Source organism: Lagenorhynchus albirostris, chromosome 7, assembly GCF_949774975.1.
Source record: "Lagenorhynchus albirostris chromosome 7, mLagAlb1.1, whole genome shotgun sequence".
NCBI classification, from domain to species: domain Eukaryota; kingdom Metazoa; phylum Chordata; class Mammalia; order Artiodactyla; family Delphinidae; genus Lagenorhynchus; species Lagenorhynchus albirostris.
In genome coordinates this window covers 6601867-6621131 of record NC_083101.1, presented here as the reverse complement: position 1 = coordinate 6621131, position 19265 = coordinate 6601867, and the positions used below count along the sequence as shown (strand labels likewise).

The 19265-nt window shown below is 47.2% G+C and overlaps 2 protein-coding genes and 1 pseudogene across 9 annotated transcripts in view; 2 read left to right on the top strand and 1 right to left on the bottom strand.

The window, feature by feature from the left end:
* Positions 1-126: 126 nt before the first annotated feature.
* On the bottom strand, positions 127-6860 carry C7H9orf78 (chromosome 7 C9orf78 homolog). The gene is made up of 9 exons (XM_060154089.1): positions 6698-6860; positions 6279-6338; positions 4940-4991; positions 4729-4799; positions 3772-3849; positions 3011-3208; positions 2136-2272; positions 1933-2031; positions 127-481 (listed from the first exon to the last, which is right to left on the bottom strand). Exons 1-9 carry the CDS (start codon positions 6778-6780, stop codon positions 390-392), a joined length of 870 nt encoding a protein of 289 aa, XP_060010072.1. The 5' UTR covers positions 6781-6860; the 3' UTR covers positions 127-389.
* On the top strand, positions 6779-18430 carry LOC132523128 (septin-7-like; annotated as a pseudogene).
* USP20 (ubiquitin specific peptidase 20) overlaps positions 6987-19265 on the top strand; it is a 48560-nt gene continuing 36281 nt past the window's right edge. For 5 of the 8 annotated variants that reach the window (XR_009541460.1, XM_060154111.1, XM_060154103.1 and 2 more), the window contains exon 1: positions 18294-18421. The gene's annotated coding sequence lies outside the window, so the exon portion shown is untranslated. Of the gene's footprint in view, positions 7222-18293; positions 18422-19265 lie in introns of those variants that run through there. The other 3 variants (XM_060154104.1, XM_060154107.1, XM_060154105.1) reach the window with 2 other exon arrangements.

Here is a 19265-nt window from a genome sequence, read left to right as displayed (position 1 = left end):
TTGAAAACAGGAGACATGATTGCATATATAATAATAATAAAACCACAATCGAAAGGGTATTATCTCACCCTGAAACACACAACTGTTTCCTCCTGACCCAGGGCAAATATTAGGAGAAAGTCAACATATTTACAAACAAGATTTAATAATGCTCTCAAGAATAGAGTTTGTCCCCAAAGAGGAAAACTACACATTGTTTCAAAAGGTTACAAATTCAGAGCCTGAAAAATCCAGCAGGTAAAAAGCAGCAGGACGGATAGAGTCTGTTTTGGGAACTGTCTGCTAGCCAACGAGCGGGCTTCTGTCCAGGAAGCCTTTTATCAGGGGGAATAAAGGGAGTGAACGACGCTGTTGATACCCCACTTTGCACCTCTCCCCTTTAGCCTCCCTCAGTACCGCCTGTTCATCTTCTTGAACTTCTCGTAGTGATAGTCATCTGTGGCCTTCTCGTTGGCAGGACGCTTGCGGTTGGGAGGGGACCCTGAGAAGGAAAAGAGGAAAAGCTGTTTGCCATGCTGGAAGCCAACAACAGGCGTAGCTCCACGTAGGCAAGGACGACCATGCCTGTCTCACTCCCTACAGGAGCCCCAGTGCCTACTCTAGTGAACAGGAACATAGTAGGGCCTCAGTAAGTACCTGTTTTTGGGTGAATAGCAATAAACATGGTGGAGTCAGGTGCCAACCAAAATATGCTGACTTCAGTGTCAGACCAGGTGAGCAGCAGTAGCTACGCTTCATTGAGAGCTTGACAACGTACCAGGCACGGCACCAAATCTGTTTAGACAAGACTTCCTTTTACCCACCCGGCAATCCTAGCAGGGGCATGTTACCATCTCTGCTCAGAGAGGTTAGCTGATTTGCTCAAGGTCACTCAGGAAGTGAAGGTAGGCTGAGGTGAACCCTTTGGTGCCTCCAAAGTCCCTGCTTCCTAGGTATTAATAATAGGAAGCTCTTTGGGAATCAAAGACTACACAGCTAAGGTGTTACAGAAAATAATTTCTCAAGTAGGAAGGAACAGAGCAACAGGCTGGATTTTCAGAAGCTTCAGCAAATTTAGCATTTCCTTAGAATCATCCCATTGCTGATGAGAAAGATGACACCGCCTGGTGCTGGTGAGCACGTGGGAAAGGGGCACTGCTGGATGTTGCTGGCGGGAGAACAAATTAGGATCATTTGGTGAGTTCTCACAAGGCAGCTTAAGGACATGACATAGGCAAGAATGATCATCATTAAATAGGGAAAACTGGGAAACAACCGAAGTGTCCCGCCAGAGGGAAATGGTTAGACTATAGGACATCTATCTATACGGCAGAACGTGATACGGCCACTGAAGGGGAAAATGTATTTACTGTCATGGAGAGACGGGCAGAGCACACTAAAAAGCTGTGAGATCCTATTAAGTGTGTATACAGAGTATGTATATTTTTTAACAGTGGGCAAGGTTATACACAGTCAGCCCTTGGTATCCCTGGGTCCCGCATCCGTGGATACGGAAGGCTGACGGTGGGACTTGAGCATCCACAGATTTTGGTGTCTGCAGCGGGTCCGGGAACCAGTCCCCCACGGATACCCAGGGATAACAATATATAAAAATGTTAACAGGGGCTGTCTTGGGTGGTGAAATTATGATTAACTTTTAATTTACTTTTGCTTGTTGCAATTTTCTAATTTTTTGAGTCTCTATTATGTTTGACAGCCCGGTGAATCCTTAGAGCAACCCCAAGTGGTAAGTTTCATTACTATCCCCATCTTAGAGGTAAAGAAACTGAAGCTTGGAAAGGGGAAGGCACATGACCATGGTACAGAAAATGGACTAGAACCCAGATGCCCTGACCCCAAAGCCCAAGCGCCGCCCCTGCCGAGTCCCTCCCCACCTCCACGGGCCCCGGGCAACGGTCACGCCAGGCAGCCCGCGGCCTCTGCTGTACTCACGCTCAGGCTCCGGCTTCTCTGTGTCGCCCACTCTCAACGGTCGGGCTTTGGGCTCTTCTTTGTTTCTCCGTATGGGAGCATTGAGCTCCTCGTGATAAACTGGACCAAAAGAGACCAGGGGACGGGTCAGACAGACTTTGGGAACCCAGGGACCTCAACCCAATGGCGTGGGCCGCAGCTGCTTCCCCAGATGCGACACTTACATCGGTTGTGCTGCACGTAATTCACAGCCATGTTGGTGGGCACAAAGGATGTCTCACTGTCTTTCTTCTTGTTCTGCTGCTCTGCCAGCAGACGGGCCTTGGCATCCTCCGTGGAAATGATATTTTTTATTTTAGCACTATGGGGAGAAAGGAGCCACACCACAGTGAGATCATCACACCTCTGGCCTCAGGTGGAACTGACTAAAGGGGCTGGCAGCCCCCCCCCCCACTGAATAAGGACGTCATCTTTCTTGGGGCACAGCTCCCTACAATTTACCAACTCCCCTATGGCCAGACTGTCACGGAGCTCTCCCAGCATCAGAGATGCAGGAGTTACTCTCTTCTGATCAAGAGGAAATTGAGCTGGAGGTCAGGTGAACTGACTAAGGCTCAAAGCTAGTAAGGCCAAAAAGGAAGCGAGAACCCAGAAGTCTCCCAACTTTCTACCACACCCGAAGATGACTATGACCACTGTATTTCCTCCATAAAAATCCCCTTTTGGAGCAGATGCTTTGTAGTAAAAATGAAAGAAGGATCACGGGGTGGGTGAGCCTTTATCATTGCTCCTGCTAGAATAAAGCAGCAGAATACACGGACCTGAAGAGAAGAGCTGAAGAGCTGTGAACTAAGGCTAAATAAAAACATTCTTGTTTTCGGCAGTCAGAGTCCCTTGTCTCTTTAACTACTTCTGACCAACCCTTCAGAGAAACTCCTGGCAATAACCATGTCAGCCTGCCACAGAAGATAGTTTGTATCTGTGGGTTTCCAAGGAGACAGGTTAAGAAACAGTCCCTTAACTTTTAACTGGAAAGCAGAGAGCACGTCTTTTCTGCCTAGGGGCGGGAGAGAGGCACGACCGTGGGTCTGAAACGCACTCGATGCCGAGGTCCACCTCCGGGATGCCACTCAGCATCTGGTTGGACAGCATCTCCTCAGTCTTCTTTGCTGAGGAAACCCGGATGTTTTCCGGCAGTTCGTAAAGGCAGTCCTCTGCATTCTTTGGCTTAACTTTCTGTTCCTCGTGTTCCACGATCCCTTTCCGCTTCTTCAGCTCCGTCTCAATGTACTTCATCCTGAAATGAGATATCCAAAGGCCTCAAAAAGGGGCAGGAAAGCTCACAACTGGTGTCTTTTAAGTGAGTGGGGTCCCCAACTCTGGCTCACGGAGCCGTGACGGTTGATGATGAAGTTGCCATCGTTCCATGGAGAAGGAGAAAAATAACTTGAGTTTTTAAATCAAGCTAAAATTTTTCAACTTAAAGCACCAACATATATTATGAGATTCTGTCCTACCACACCATGTGTAAGGTTCTTTGAAGACAAAAAGATAATGGGAGATGGTAGTTTGTTTAACAGCCTTGTTGGCAAAATGAAAAATAGGCAAGTCCATTGTTTATCCCTGCAATTTTGGGGGGATGGAACATTACTAGTCAAGGAATCTAAAATTCCAAGAATTTTTGAGTTTTTCAAAGTTCTAAAGCCTCAGGCGGTGGGGAAAGGGGAGGCAGGGGCACGAGAGGGGCCAATTTGCTGTCTTTGGATAAGTCTAGAAATGTCATCTGTGACAAAATATCTTGGACTCTGTCTGGCTGGAGCCCTCCCCCAATCTCTTACTGATGAACAGACTGACACCTACATGTCAGCGTCCTCGTCCCTTCGGTTGGTTTCTGCAGAAAATGACGTCCCCAGATGGAGGTCTTCCTCTTCACTGATCCTAAAAAAAGAGAACAGTGAAGCAGAGCCTTAGAGTCACAGCTAAATGAGGCTGAGTGTGATGTTACATGAATAAAACAAGTATGCAACGAAATGTACAACATCCTGTTTATGGTCAAGAAATATATACATATATATGATATGTAAATAGAAGGAACTCTAGGAATATATGCAAGCACCCTGACGGCCTCTGGAGATATCTCAGGGGAATGAGTAGATTCGTTTATATTTCACTTTTGTATTGTTTGTATTATTTTTGTAATTGTTTCTATGTTTTCCTCAAAAAAGAAAAAACAACTTCCACATGGGTTTGAAAGACAATATATAGCGGCTTCCGAGGTGGCGCAGTGGTTGGGAGTCCGCCTGCCAGTGCAGGGGACATGGGTTCGAGGCCTGGTCCAGGAGGGTCCCACGTACCGCAGAGCAACTAAGCCCGTGCGCCACAGCTCCTGAGCCTGTGCTCTAGAGCCCGCGAGCCACAACTACTGAAGCCCACGCGCCTGGAGCCTGTGCTCCGCAACGGGAGAGGCCACTGCAATGAGAAGCTTGCGCACCGCAACGAGGAATGGCCCCCGCTCGCCGCAACTACAGAAAGCCCACGCGCAGCAGCGAAGACCCAACGCAACCAAGGATAAAAAAAAAAAAAAAAAAAAAGTTAATATATAATGCACCTTTACAAGAGGTGCCTGCCTGCATCACTCTAAGTTAACTTTTGAAGAGTTTTTGTTTTCTTTGTTTTTAAACAACATACCGTTTACAAAGCACAAAGGGTACTCCAAGATGTCTCATTAAAGCTGCGGCAGGACTCAGCTCCCTGGGGGAACACAGACCCAGGCAGGGGCTGCAGGTGAATTTGCCTCTCAGCCAGTTTTGCACTTACTTATCTTTGCCCCTTTCCTTTAGTTTCTTCATGTCTACCATCCCACCTGTCTTCATCTGAAAGGGATCATCCTGCAGAGAGCAAACGGCCGAGAAGAAGCATTTATATAACTTGCAGTGGAATTGTTTCTTGTTTTCTTTTAAGAAAACACAATCATCTACTGAAGAGCAGCCACATCTTCCCACTGCCCAGGGAGGACCCCACAACTTACCACTAGAGTGGTCTCTTCTTGTACCTTCTCTCCCACCAGCAGGGCTACAGCACTGAGAAAAGCCAAAAAGTGGGGGAGAGAGAGAAAGGGCACAATTCAGAGATAAGGAGAAACATTTAGGCAGTCTTTAGGTTGCAACATTAGGGCAAGGGTGAGATTTGCGGGGTGAACACTGAAGCTGGCTGGAAAAGCCTACAAGAATAACAGGGTCCAAGAAACACTCTAGATGCTGGAGGTGGGGGTAGTGGTGACATCAGTGGTACATTTTCCTGTAAAGTCATTTAGCATTATCTTGGCTTAGAAATCTCATTTCTAAGATTATGCCTTCAGGGAAAATGAAGCTAAAGACAAATGCAGGAAAATACTATTGCAGCCTTATTTGATGGTGAAATTTTAAAAAATGATCTACAGGTCCCAAAATAAGGGGTAAGTTAAATTATGATATGTACATCTGATAGAATATTATGCAGATATTAAAAAGGTTTTTGGAAAAATTACCCACAATGTGGTTGAATGCCCACAATATCGTAAGTTGAAAGTACAGTAGTCCCCCTTTATCTGTGGTTTCACTTTCCACAGTGTCAGTTATCTGCGATCCAAAAATATTAAATGGAAAATTCCAGAAATAAAAAATTCCTAAGTTTTAAATTACCAGCTGTTCTGAATGGTGTGATGAATCTCTGCCATCCTGCCCCGTCCCACAGAGGAGGTGAATCATCCTTTTGCCCTGAGTGTCCACACTGTATACACTACCCACCCATCAGTACAGGAAAAAATAATCTACATAAGGTTCAGTACTACCCAGTCTTCAGGTATCCACTGGGGGTCTCAGAACATAGCCCCCGTGGATAAGAGGGGACTACCGAAGAACAACAGAATAAAAGTAAAGCTGCTCATCGTTTTTACAAAAAAGAGAGAAAACAGACAGGAAAAGAACATTAAATGTTAACACTGATCACCTCTGTATGGGAGAATTATGGGTACTGTTTATTTCCATGATCATACTTTTCTAAATTTTCCCAAACTCTTAACAATCAGTGTGCATTTCACAGTTAATCACAGTGTGCATTTGACAAGAAAAACACTGATCAATGACCTGTTTCTGTACCTCTGGAGTAAACTTCAAGATCACAAGGCTCGGGGCATGTCCTGATTAAACATCTGCAAAAAACGCTTGGACCCCACCCCAGGCAGTACAAGGTGTAAAGTGTGTCAAGAGAAGGGGCTATGCCTGAGGAGATATTTGTGACAGCGACCGGGTGGGGATGGGGGAGTCGGGGTAGGTGGTGTCTCGGTCATGCCCTCCTCCTCCGGGTCCTCTCCCCCACGCAGTACCCACCTCACCCCGTTGGGCCTCTTCCTCAAGTTCTGCACCTCTCGGGTCTCTTCCAGTTTTAATCTAAAAAAAAAAAGAAAAAAAGGCAATGCACAGGCTGAGAGACCCTCCACGGAACTCAGAGTCAAAAGGCAGCTTCGAGGGACATCCCTGCCTCGCTGCCTGCCCGCAGTGGTCCAGAGGGTGACTCTGCGTCTGGACCCACCAACGGGAGTCAGAACCGCTGCGCATGCCAGGGGCACCTCTCCCAACCATGAGACCTTGGGGCGGCGGTCTCATCCCTAGGGGCCTCAATTTCTTCACAGAAGGGGATAACAACCGGCTCATAATTAGCAATGTTGTCAACAAGGTACCTGGCCGGTGGTGAGTCCCCCTAGGCTGCCTCTCTTTTCCTGCCCCGTGGAAGCCCGCCCCAAACGCACCGAACTTCCTCTGAGTCCTGCTCATCTTCCTCCGACTCCGAGTCGGCCCGGCGCCGGCGGAAAGCCTTCCCGGTGACCGGCATGGTCGCGCCAGCCCCGCGGTCTAGCCGCCGAGCCCCTGCGCTGAGATCTAGGATACTTCCGGCGCTCAGCAGTGAGATCAGAGCGCCGGCCCCTACCCGGGCCGGCCCGGCTCGGTCCGGCCCCAAGCCCTCAGGCCCCGCCCTCGGCCCACACCGTTCATCTGACCACGCCCCTACCCCTGGCGTCGGCCTCTCCCGATTGGGCAGCCGAGGGGGAGGAGGCGGGGCGCGGCCGGCCGGGCCTCATGACCCTGCGCTGCGCCGAGCCGCGGAAGGCGCGCTTGACTGACAGGCGGAGGTGGCGCGGCTGCTACGGCAGGTGAGTTCCGGGCGGCAGCCAGCTGCTTCAGGGGGCCGGGTCTCTCCGAGAAGGGGCGAGCCCAGTCCAGCTACGGGCCGGCGGGGCCTGGCCCTGCCTGGTACGCAGAACGCCGCGTCCAGGTGAGCTGAGCCGGGGACCCCCCCCCCCCCGGCCGCCACCGCCCTGTCCCCTCCTCCAGCCGGCGCCCAGTGGATCCTCTCGGGCCCCAACAGCCCACTTCGAGCCCCCAGGGGCTCGTTGCTTCTCCGGAACAGGGGCCGCTATCTCTTTTATTTCTGCCTGGGCCTGACCCAGCGTTTAAAGCACGTGTGTGGCGTCTCGGAGCGCTGACTTGTATTTCCCCGGGGTCTGGGCCCTGATGGGCACTTTTTTCTTTAGGGACAAAAGATGACCACTTCTTAGCGATGATGAATTAAAGCCCCAACCCCGACTGCCCCGCTAATGATCACTTCCAGCCACTTCTCCCCGAGGAGAGTCGCGTCTGGTGTTTTGAACCCACCCGGGAGGGTTTGAGGGTAGAGGGTGCTTGCTGGCCGCTTCCCGGGACCTTCGGGGGCCTTGTTTTCGTCCTTTGTCACGAGGACTGTCTCTCCGGCCTCCGCCCCTTCTACCCGAGGATGCTGTGAGGATTAAGTTTGTTTGAAAAAACAGGCATCAACAAACGCTTAGGATGTACCTAAACGCATAAGTAATGGCTTACGGGACGTCTAGAAAGCCCTTATTAGTTTTTCTTTTCTCAATATACTGCCTGTCCTTTCCTTTACAAGAACTACCTCTTATTAAGCACTTCTTATGTGGCAGGCACTGGACTCAGCATTATTTCATTGAACTCATCCAACAATCCTAGGAAGTAGATTCAGTTACTGTTTTTCATTTTGCAAACAAAAACACCAAGGCTCAGAGAGGCAGTATGTGCCTCAGGTAGCACAGCTGGAAGGTGGAGCAGGAATCAGTCACAGGCCTACCTCTGCTGCACCTTACGCACATAAGAGTTCAGTAAATGTTTACTGCAGGTTCCCTGTTCCGGAAGACCGTTCTGAAGCAGGGCAGCATTTCTGGAATGCCTTACTTTTCTCTGGAACAGTCTCCTTGGAGGTTGTTGTTCTCTTCCTTGGACTGAGACGAATAGTAGACTCAGCACTTGTTGGAACGGCCTTTTGGCTTTGATGAAAAGCCATAGTTTAAAAGCCTCCAAGTCTTGCCCTCTGCAGCCTGGTTCAGCCAAACCCAGATGCACATGGAATCACTGGGCACCTTGTCCGTGGTGGCTGAGGGAGAGGCTCCTTGGGAATTGCTGCAGGAACCCAGGGAGTCGACGTCTGCAGCTCTCACGCTCTCAGAGTTGGCTCCAATTTTGCCCTCGCAGCAGCGCTCCCACCGGGGGTACTGGACAGCACTAGGGAGAGGGCCACAAGGCCAAGGACATTTCTGGATCCCCCTCATCTGACATCCCAGGGAGGACCATCTGGTACAGATGCGCTGTCCCGGCTGGCCAAGACCAGAGTGCCCACCGATAACCTCCCGGGCTGTGGCAGATCTAATTGAGACTTGTTTAGCGAAAGTAATGCGGAAAAGTGGCAGCTGTGAATCTGGCAGCGTGTGGCTGGGCTGAGGGGCTGCACATCCTCTGAGTGTTGCTGGGCCTTTCTGGGGATGGGATGAAACTGGTTCTCAGAGGGAGCCTGTGGGAAATCTGGGTTCTCTTCAGTTCAGAGATAGACCATGTCTTCGTTTGGTTTGAGAGCTTGGTTCCTGAGGAAATGTCCAGGTTTGGCTTGAGTTTGGGTTAGTGTGCCGGCTCCTTTGTGGAGCCAGGTGAAACGTGGGCTTGTGTCAGTGAGCATTCATGTCTTTGGGATCCAGCAAAATGATTGCAGTTCACAGCCTGGCCATAGCACGTATTCAGTGAATGTTTGTTAGACGGGTTTACTTATTCAGCATCTATTTACTGAGCTTTCAGTATATGGAGCAGGCACTGTTTTAGGCGCTTGAAGAATATTAGGGAGCAGAAGAGACTAAAGACCCCTGAACTAGTGGACTTTATCTTCTGATAACATAAGTATGTAAGTATGTTAGAAGGTGATGCCATGGAAATAGAAAAAAATAGAGCAAGACAAGGGAATCAGGGGTGGCAGGGAGGGTTGACTTGCTAATTTCAGTTGGTGTTCTGGTTTGCGGTTTGGTGGGTAACATGACAAAGCAGTGGACTGAATTCTAGGCCCTGGGTTCAAGTCCCAGTTCTGCCAGCTTGTTGTGTGAGTCTGGCCAGGAAACTTCCCTTCTCTGAGCCAGTTTCCCCACCAGAGTCCCTGCTGTGCCGTTTACTGGCTGTGTGACCTTGGCATGAACCTCTCTGATCCTTTCCTGCTTGGTGGTTTTAGGGGTCCTAGTCTGCGTTTCTGCTTAGGCCTACTCCAGGGTTTGCAGCTTCCCAGTGACCGTGGCCAGTCACTGCCTCCCGCCTGTTAAGCCCCAGGGACTGCCAGCGTTGGGTAGCCACAAACCCCATTAACAGACTCTTTTGGACCCCGGAACAAAGTGCAGTACCAGGTTTCGGGCCATGAAGAGATGTTATCCTAAACTTAAGGAATTTAAGTTGAGCAGAAAAATGCTGTGTGAAGAATGACTCAGAAGAGGTACTCGTGAGGGAGGCCAGGGGAAGCTACTCTGGGGGTGTGGGGGTATGGGTTCAAGGATGTAAAGGTCATCCCCACTCCAGTCTGGCCAGGGCTATTTGGGAGCTGGTAGAGCCGACAGTTGAGAGCACTGACTTTGGGGCAGGCCGTCCTGGGTTTGAATCCTGGCTCAGCTGCTCAGTAGCTGTGTGGCCCCCTGCCAGTCACTTCGCCTCTCTGAGCCTCCGTCTTTCCTCCTTTAGTGATGGAGGTGGAGATGGATTTAGTTCTCAATGTTGCCCGACCTCCAGAGTGGTTGTGAGGATTTAGTGAGGTCCAGTAGTACCCGTTCCAGTACACCGGGCCACTCCGGGCGGCGGCAGGCAGGGCTTGGCAGGGAAGGAGGTTTGAGGGTCCTGCTTTGAGAGTCGGAAAGATGGTTGACTCAGTGAATTAAGACTGGTTAAAGGAAGGGATGTATCTGGAATTTGGGGAGAATGGGGTTGCTTGGAAGTAGAATGGAGAGAAGGCATGAGGGAGGGAAGAGACACGTGTCCTGTGGGGCGGAGGGCAGCATGGAGGGGTGTGGGCACAGGTGTGTGGGGTGTGGGGTGGCCAGTGTGGTGGGGATCAGGGCAGGTGGGGTCCTTGTGTTGGGGGCGGGCTTGGTAGCATCACCTTCCCATCCTGAGGAACTGGGCTCTTAGGTGGCAGGAGGATGTAGCCAGAACCCCTAGGAAAGTGATGAGTAATGGGCACCTGAGGCCTGGTCGCAGCAGCTCTGCCAGGCCCAGGTGTGCTGCCTCACTGCCTGCGCTCCTGTGCGGCAGGGTTACTTTCCCCGTCACTCCGTGCAGGCCCCGGGGAGGGGGAACGTGCCTGCCCTTATTCAGGATGAAGCATCTTGGAAGTCTCATCCGGGGCCTGCAACGGGTGGGCTCAGTGCCAGACCTACCGGCCTGCCTCCTTTCTTCCTGCTTTCTTGTCCCCGAGAGAGGAGGTGGGTCTGGTGGGTCAGGAGGGACAGGTGCCCCGGCGTCGCTGTAGTGGAGGTGCAACCCCTCTGGCTGGCATCTCGGGCGCTGGCTGTGAGGCGGTGATTTCCAGCAGCACAGCGGAGCCGCGGCTCTCAAGAGGGCCCATTCCCGCATCCAGGCCTCTCAGCAGCACAGGTATCGTTCCCTTTCAGTCTTTATTAAACGCCTGCCGTGTGCACTCCATTTATTTGCACAGAGGGAAGGGTGGGAAGGGCTGTGAAGGCGGACCCCACCTGGCTCACTTCCCACTGCACCGCTTCCTTGCTCTGTGGTCTCAGGCAAGTGGCTTCCCATCTCGGAGCCTCCGTTCTTCCTCCGTAAGATGAGAAACAGCGGTCCTTACCCAAGAGTGTGTAGTGAAGTGCTGGGCATCGTGCCTAGCTCAGAGTAGGCACTCGAGCTTCTGCTGTTGAGTTAGGGTTACCTTTTCCGAAAGACCCCTCCCTGCTCCCACCTTAAGTGAATTAAAGGGACTCTTTCAAAAGTGTCTATTTTGAAAAACATCCAACTTATAGAAAAGTGAAAAGAATAATAAAATGAAATCCCATTTGTACCCTTCACCTGTATTCACCGATTATTAATATGTTTGCCCTGTTTACTGTCTGTATATTTATACACTCATTATCACCAGAATCATTATTGCCGATCTATTTAAGAGTAAGTTGCAGATATCATGACCCTTTGCCCCTAACTGTTTCAGGAGGAATTATCTAAGAACAAGGACACTGTAATACATAACCTGAAAATGGTTTTCATCTTCAGAAACTTTAACATTGATATAATACTATATCAGTTTCCCAGGGCTGCCATAAAGTCCACAGACTGGGTGGCTTAAACAACAGAAATTTATTTTCTCACAGTTCTGGAGGCTGGAGGTCCAAGATAAAGATGTCAGCAGATTTGGTTTCTTCTGAGGCCTCTCCTTGACTTGTAGACAGTGACCTCCTTGCTGTGTCCTCACATGGTCTTTTCTCTGGGTGCATCCCTGGTGCCTCCTTGTGTATCCAAATTTCCTCCTCTTATAAGGACACCAGTCGGGTTGGATTAAGGCCCACCCTAAAGACCTCATTGAACTTAATTACCTCTTTAAAGACCTTATCTCCCAATAAGATTATATTCTAAGGTACTGGAGGTTAGGACTTCAACATATGAATTGGTGGGGGGACACAACTGGGTCCGTAACAAATACTGTTATCTAATATGTAGTCCATATTCAAATGTGTCAGTTGTTCCACTAATGTCCTTTTCCCCGTTGATCCAGGATCCAATTTTGTCAAGTCTCTTCAGTGCCTTTTCTCTGGAACAGTTTCTCAGCCTGTGTTGAGAAAGGGAATTGCTTTGCCTAGAAGCAGAGGTGCTGACTGCCTTGGGACCGGAGCCCTATTTAAGGATTTGCACCATTCCCTTGGGTCTCTTTTCAGGGCTTTACTTTGATGTCAAAAGCACTAGGAGGTGAGCTTGGATCTTTAAAAGTGTCACCAAGAGCCAGAACTGCGTTAGTCACCTGCTGTGTGTCATGCTTGGTGGGCATTATACATTTCTCGGCTGGGCTGCTTGGCCTGCACTGTCCTGGGCAACGGAGCCCTGAGTGAAAAGCTGATGCAGGACATGCGACTTATGTTCCTACCAATCTCAGTTTCCAGATCTATAAAACGTGGCCAGTAACACAATTTATAGTACTAAGCATTTTTTGAACTTTGTTGCTGTGCAGATAAATACAAACTCTGAGCCGCCCTGCAAGTCCAAGTGATCAGAAGTCATTAAATCCTTCCCATGGGGCTTCCCTGGTGGCGCAGTGGTTGGGGGTTCGCCTGCCGATGCGGGGGACACGGGTTCGTGTCCTGGTCTGGGAGGATCCCACATGCCGCGAGGCGGCTGGGCCCACGAGCCATGGCCGCTGAGCCTGCGTGTCCGGAGCCTGTGCTCCTCAACGGGAGAGGCCACAACAGTGAGAGGCCCGCGTACCGCAAAAAAAAAAAAAATCCTTCCCATGCATTGCCCCACCTCATCCTCTCAGTTACCCGAGTTGCTGTCTTTGTCCCCATTTTCCTGGATGAGGAAACTGAGGGTTGGGTGATTTAGCTAAAGATACACAGCTTGCAAGTGACAAGAGCAAGGAGCCGAACTCAGGGCTAGCTGTCTCCATAATTGCCTTGTGTGATTACAGACAACTCCGGGGGATGATGGGTGTGGAGCAACTGACATGTAGTAAGAGCGCAGTGGAAGGTGGCTCCTGTTAGTAATTATAGCATCCTTTGTGGCTGCACACAGGTGCCCTGGTGTTGAAACAGGGAACTCTGTGCCCCACGAGGGCAGGGCCCGGGCCTGGCTTCTTTCGCATCACCCTAAGGAGGTCAGCGTTGGTTGGGGACCAAGATAAAACAAAATGAAAAATTTTAGACGGCTGGGATCAGTAAAGTATGATCCTGGCAGACTCATGCACTTCAGATGTTTCATGTCCTGCGTGGACTATTAAGCACCCAAAGTTTTCGGTACTACCACTTGACATTTCCCTGTATGTAAACTGATTTTTTTAAAACTTGAAGTATAGTTGATTTACAATGTCGTGTTAGTTTCAGGTGTATAGCACAGTGATTCAGTTATACATACATACATATATAGGTGTGCATAGGTATATATATGTGTGTATGTAGGTATATATAGGTGTATATATATATATATATATATAGGTGTGTTTATATATATATATATATATGTATTTTTTCAGATTCTTTTCCTTTATAGGTTACTACAAAATATTGAGTATAGTTCCCTGTGCTATACAGTAGGTCCTTGTTGGTTATCTATTTTATATAGTAGGGTGTGTATGTTAATCCTAGCCTCCTAATTTCCCCTTGGGTAACCACAAGTTTGTTTTCTATGTTCATGGGTCTATTTGTATAAAATGATGTGTAACCATTAACTTTTTAACTAATGTTAGTAAACCTTAAACTTTCTATGTTGCTCATACACTGTTGGGAGGCAGATAAATTTATATAATCTTTCTGGAGGAAAATTTGTCAATATATATCTAGTGCCTTCAAAACAAACATTTTGACCCAGTAATTTTTCCTGTGGTCAAAGATTTATATTCTAAAATATTCCTCACTGCCATATATCTAATAACAAAACATACACACACACACACACAAATATCCTAAGTGTCCAACAGTAGGAGAATGGTTAAGTAAGGTATTGTAGAGCTTAAATTGTATGTGGTGTAATGTTATTCAGCCATTAGAAATGAAGTTGTTAAAAAGTCTAGTGATGTGGGAAACGTATATAATATAAACCAAAAAAATCTGTATGCAAACTATATCTGTCATAGTCTGGTTTAGTTTTAAAATTTATATATTCATACATATGAATAAGACTTACCAAAGCAGTAACCGAATTTTTTTCTGTATAGAAGGATTACAGGTGATTTTTACTTCATTTTGTTTGCCTGTGTTTTCCAGCTTCTATGGAGGTGAATATTAATTTCATTAAAACCAAACAAAGACGCCATTTTCTCTTTGCAGGGTAGGTAGGAGAAGATGAAAATTTTTAATCCAGCGCAGAAGTTAATGAGGCAAAAACAAAGGTGTTAAGAGCAAATCTTCTTCCGAACGAGTCACAAGGTGAAGAGTTGTACTTTTCAAGCCATCCAGGTAGCAGCTGAGGCAGTTCCTCTGTTGGGGCTTCCGGGACCACTCAGGTGCTGCTGCCTCTCTCTGAAATGGCCCTCAAGTGTCCTGTTCACACTCTGTGGGCCTGGAGAGCTCCAAGGGATGAGGTTCTCCTCCCCAGGGTGCTCTCAGGAGTCTGCAGAGAAGCACGGACAGACGCAAGAGGGGCAACCCCACATACCGAAGAGGCCGGACACATGCTCCTCTTATTTTCGAAACTTTTTTTTTTTTTTTTTGCAGTACGCGGGCCTCTCACTGTTGTGGCCTCTCCCGTTGCGGAGCACAGGCTCCGGACGCGCAGGCTCAGCAGCCATGGCTCACGGGCCCAGCCGCTCCGCGGCATGTGGGATCTTCCCGGACCAGGGCACGAACCCGTGTCCCCTGCATCAGCAGGCGGACTCTCAACCACTGCGCCACCAGGGAAGCCCTTATTTTCGAAACTTTAAAAATTATACTTGAAAGTAACCAATTAGGGTCTATGTTACAAAAGCAACACAAATTTGTTGCAGAAAACGCAGACAAGCAAAAAAGGAGGAAGAGAAATCACTTGACTCCATCCTCCCAGAGATGAGGAGGGCACCCTTTCTGTAGGTGCAAAAACAAAATTATTTTACCAAAATGGAATTTTACTATAACAGCGTTTTATAACTTTTTGACTTTTTTTTCCTTTTCCATTATGGTTTATTACAGGATATTGAATATCGTTTCTGTGCTATACAGTAGGACCTTATTTATCCATTCTATGTATAATAGTTTGCATCTGTATAGCTTTTTGACTTCCGATTCATTCAGCAAATATTTACTGAGAAGTTACTGTGTTCCAGGTGCTGTTTTAGGTATTTGGGATACAACAGTGCATAAAACAGATCCCTGCCCTTAGGGATCTTGAGGAAAGATAGGAATTAGACAGACAAACAAACAAACAATAAATCCCGGCAGTCTAGTGGTTGGCACTCTGCGCTTCCACTGCAGGGGACCTGGGTTCGATCCCTGGTTGGGAACTAAGATCCTGCCTGCTGTACAGCGTGGCCAAAAAAAAAAAAAAAAAAAGGATAAATGACCAAAATGATTATAGAGCATGCCAAGTATGGGCCAGGATGGACAGAGGGCCTTTCTCGAAAGAGAGTAGTGGGGTAGGGTGGGACTGCCTTCAGCAGGGTGGCCAGGGGACCTGGTCGGGGGACAGTGAAGCTGAGAACTGAGGGATGAGAGAGGGAGAGCTACATTGAGCAACACGGCAGGGCACCAGTGGGGACCAGTGTCTTTCCTGGTCATTGAGTAGTTTACTTCATTATACCCCATCCCAGCCTTTTCAGATTTGTTTTAATGGTGTCATATTATATGTATTCTTATGCAACTTATTTAAAAGTTATTGTATTTTATTGTAGTTTTAAAACGTCAGTAGAATACATATAACATAAAATGTACCATCTTAATCATCTTTTAGTGTACAGCTCGCTGGCGTTAAGTATATTCACAATGTTAGGCAACCATCACCACCGTCCATCTCCAGAACTTTTCCATCTCCCCAAGCGGAAACTCTGCACCCACAAATCAACTCCCCATTCCCCCTACCCCTGACAGCCATCATGCTACTGTCTGTCTCTATGGATCTGACTCCTCTAGGGACCTCGTATAGGTAGAGTCGTACAGTATTTGTCCTTTAGTGTCCGGCTTATCTCATTTCGCATAATGTCATCTAAAACATTCCAAGACCATAGAAAGTTCTCTCTTGCCTCTTTGCAGTGTAGCCTTACCTTCTGCCCCAGGCAACTACTGATCCAGTTTCTATCGCTGCAGATTAGTTTCGTCTGTTTTGAAATTTCATAAAAGTAGAATCATATAATGTGTACTTTTTTGTTTCTTTGACTTCTTTTCCTCAGCTTAATGTTTCTGGAATTGATTCATGTTGCTGTGGGTATCAGTAGGTCTTTCTAATGCCATGTATTATTCTATGATATGAAAATACCAAGAGTTTGCTTCAGTCCCCTGTTTGTTGGACATTTAGGGTCTTTCCAATTTTTGGCTATGATGTATAAAGCTATTATGAGTGTCTGTGTACAAGTCTTTGTGTAGATGCATGTTTTCATTTCTCCTGGGACGATATCTGAGAGAGGAACTGCAGGATCCTATGATAAGTATAAGCTTAACTTTGTAGGAAACTGCTAAACTATTTTCCAAAGGTTTTTATACCACTTAACACTCCTATCAGAATCTATGAGAATTCCTTTACAAATTCAGCAACAGCTGGTAACGTATGTTATTAGTTTTAGATATTCTTGGGTGTGTGAGATGTTATCTCATGGTTTTAACTTGCATGTCTCTGATGGCAGGTGATGTTGAGCGTGTTTTCATGGGCTCGTTGGCCGTTCTTACTTGGTGAAGTATCTGTTCAATCATTTGTCCATTTAACAAAATTAGACCATTTACCCTTTTGGGAGTTGTAAGAGTTCTTTATATATTTTGGGTATCTGTCAGATACAGGTTTCGTGAACATTTTCTCCCAGCCTGTATTTTCATTTTCTTAACAGCATCTTTTGAAAAGAAAAAGTTTTAATTTTGAAAAAGTTCGGTTCATCAATGTTTCCTTTTATGATTAATGCCTTTTGTGCCCTGAGACCTTCGCCAGCTTCAAAGTCGCCAAGATTTTCTCTGTTTTTTCCTCTAGAAGTTTCAAAGCTGTAATTTGTTTGTTTGAAGTCTGTGATCCGGAGAACTGGTGGGCTGTTCCGTGCCCAGGCTGGTCCTGGAGGGGCTGTTGGTCAACGGGAGGGTCAGGGTGAAGTCCGGGGCTGCGGTGGTGGCTCAGCAGACAGACCTTGAGGGCTCCGTGGGGTTTGCAGATCTCCCACATCAAGTATACAGCAATCAGTGAAGAGAGCGGTTGAATTCACACTTAGGTTCTACATTAACCAACTCGTTATTCCTCACAGATTTGTATTCTGCAGAGCATCCAGGTCCTTCCATAGAATAAAAAAGACCGTATAGGTGGAACAACCCAAAGTTTTCTTCAAAGAAGGAGGTGTTCAGTTGCTGCTCACGATAGTTGATGCCCTGGGGTTTGGAGATGCAGTTGGGCATAGAAACTGCTGACAGCCTATTACTGACTGCATTGATAGCACATGCGAGGACCACGTAAGTGCAGAATCTCGAGTGAACAGACGTTAGACTCTGGACAGCGAGATGCGGTGTTGTTTACACTTCGTTGCTCCTTCAAGACATGGACTTCAACCGTTGGATATCGAGTTTATGAAGTGTTTGCATGAAAAAGTGAGTATTATCCCACTTATTGCCAAAGCTCACCCCAGAGAAGTGTCAACAGTTTAGAAAACAGATGATGAAAGAAACCCAAAACTATAAAATTAAAATACGTGAATTTCCAGAAACAGATGATGATGAAAAATAAAAACTTGTTAAAAACATGGACGACCGTTTCCCTCTTGCTGTGGAAGGTAGCAATACTGTCATCAAGGTTAATGGCAAAAGGGTCAGAGGAAGGCGGTATCCTTGGGGAATTGCTGAAGTTGAAAGTGGTGAACATTGGGATTTGACAATTCTAAGAAATATGTTGCTAAGAACACACATGCAGGACTTGAAAGGTGTCATTGGTAACGTGCGCTATGAGAACTACAGAAGCAGGAAACCTGCAGCTGTGACTTACGCTGGAGTTGATAACAACAAGAACAAAAGGCAGCTTCCTAAGAGCCCCCTGGCACAAATGGAAGAAGAAAGAAGGGAGCGTGTAGCTAAGATGACGTTGGAGATGGAGCAGGTGTTGGAGATGAAGGCCAAAGAAAAAGTTCAAAAGCTGAAGGACTCTGAAGCTGAGCTCCAGCGGCGCCATGAGCAAATGAAAAAGAATTTGGAAGCACTGCACAAAGAATTGGAGGAAAAATGTCATCAATTTGAAGATGAGAAATCAAACCGGAGAAGCTCAACAGTGTACTTTCGAACAACCAAACTCTGAGAACCATGGAAAAAAATGAGAAGAAAGGGAAGGTCTTTTAAACCCTCTACTGACCACCAATTACATAAAGTCTGTGATGCATTTCTAAATAATTTTTGTATATGATATGTAGGGTAGGGGTTAAAGTTCATTTTTTTTACTATATGGATATCATTGTTCCAGTACCATTTGTTGAAAAGACCATCTTTTGCCCATTGAATTATATCAGTACCTTGGGATTTCCCTGGTGGTCCAGTGGGTAAGACTCCACGCTCCCAATGCAGGGGGAGCAGGTTCTATCCCTGGTCAGGGAACTACATCCCTCATGCCACAACTAAGAGTCTGCATGCCGCAGCTAAGAAGTCCGCACACCACAACTAAGAGTCTGCATGCCGCGGCTAGGAAGTCTGCACGCCACAACTAAGACTTGGCACGGCCAAAATTAAAAAAAATAATAATAATGAATTATATCAGTACCTTTGTTGGAAATCAATTGACAACAAATGTGTGGGTCTAGACTCTCTACTCTGTTCCCTTGAGCTGTATGTCTGTGTTTGAGCCCATGCCACACTGACTTGATTACTGTAGCTTTATAGAAAGTCTTAAGTCAAGTGGTATAAGTCTTCCAACTTTGTTCTTTTCAAAAATTGTTTTGGCTATTCTAGGTCTTTTGCTTTTCCCTATAAATTTTATTTTATTTTTTTTAATGAAAAAAATGTATTTATTTATTTAGACTGTGTTGGGTCTTCATTGCTGTGCACGGGCTTTCTCTTGTTGCGGCGAGCAGGGGCTACTCTTCATTGCAACGTGTGGGCTTCTCATTGCTGTGGCTTCTCCTGTGGAGCACAGGCTCTAGGCGTATGGGCTTCAGTAGTTGTGGCACGCAGACCCTAGGGT